Source organism: Loa loa, assembly GCF_000183805.2.
Source record: "Loa loa unplaced genomic scaffold supercont3.2605, whole genome shotgun sequence".
In the NCBI taxonomy this organism is placed as follows: Eukaryota; Metazoa; Nematoda; class Chromadorea; order Rhabditida; family Onchocercidae; genus Loa; species Loa loa.
In genome coordinates, this window is record NW_018110783.1 from 1 (window position 1) to 1,282 (window position 1,282).

Genomic DNA, 1,282 nt, shown 5'->3' on the forward strand with positions numbered 1-1,282 from the left:
ATATATATATATATATATATATATATATATATATATATATATATATATATATATATATATTGATTTAGCACACGATTCAACCCGAGGATAAGATCTACCACTAAGCGAAACAGTTGCCCACCGATTTCCTTCTCCAGTCTTCTCCCGTTCTTATTACTCCGTATCTAAATTATTTTACTGTCGAGAATTTATGTCACTACTACGGCACCTCATCGTTTCGAGTTGTTTGGTGAGGTTCCTTCTTAACCACAGCAGCTGATTTCAGCTAAAGTGAACGTTAAGCTGGAGATGTATACCCCAGCACACTATAAACTTATATATACGAAAATTAAAATTAAATTTTCTATCCCTTTACAGTTTCCGGAGACAAGAGGAGACATTTCCTACCTTTGTTTAAGTGACCTGGCTTACTGCCATGCCAGACCAATAGTCAACGGCAACTTCCAGACTGACATTTACAAAAGGAATAAAAACAAAAACCGAACTACAATATACCGTTATCTACGAAACGCTCCAACATCGATTCAAATCTTGGTAGAGCAAATGCAACCACGAGGGACAAATATGGATAATCAGCGCAGAGCAGCACAAGCACATACGGTAAACCGCACAGTCGACACACCTTCACGGACAAACTGGTGACTGAGCAGGACAGCGAATCGGTCACCTAGCAGTAAAGCACACATAAAAATACACAAGCACTCGCACAAATACACACACGCGCACACACATACAACGCATACAGACAGACGCACACACACACACACAAAGAGCACACACACACACACACACACTCACACACACGTACACATACATACATACATACATACATACACACATACACACACATATACACACACACAACGGATACAGATATGCACAGCAGATGCAAATAGTTATCGTCACAGGCATATGTGACATGAGGTATTACATGAGACATGAGTATTAACACTTCCTGATTCGTCATGAACAGGAAGAAGTTAAAAGCTGTCGTACCTGTAGTGGAAAAATCTCTTCCTCCACTCTCCTTCACAGCTTTCATGGACCTGAACAAATTACCATTCAGAGTAACAGATAGTTCTGTCCAAATTCACCTGGGTAGGATCATTAAGTGATCAAAAAATTAAACTATGTGCACCCTTGAATAATGAGTGGAAAGTCACGAATGTGAAAGTGAAGGTAGATACCATGCTTTCTAGTTTCGGCCACTAACAAGGTCAGCTGCTTACTACTTGCCCGATTTTACGCTTATTGGCTATTAGATTTGACCAAGTGCTACATC

At 39.7% G+C, this 1,282-nt stretch overlaps 1 protein-coding gene across 1 annotated transcript; it reads left to right on the forward strand.

Annotated features, from left to right (window-relative positions):
• Positions 1–190: 190 nt before the first annotated feature.
• Positions 191–642, forward strand: LOAG_15750 (hypothetical protein; the record flags this gene model as incomplete). Its single annotated transcript, XM_003151238.1, has 2 exons — positions 191–229; positions 358–642. The coding sequence occupies 2 exons, from the start codon at positions 191–193 to the stop codon at positions 640–642; spliced, it is 324 nt and encodes a 107-aa protein (XP_003151286.1).
• Between the last annotated feature and the right edge of the window lie 640 nt (positions 643–1,282).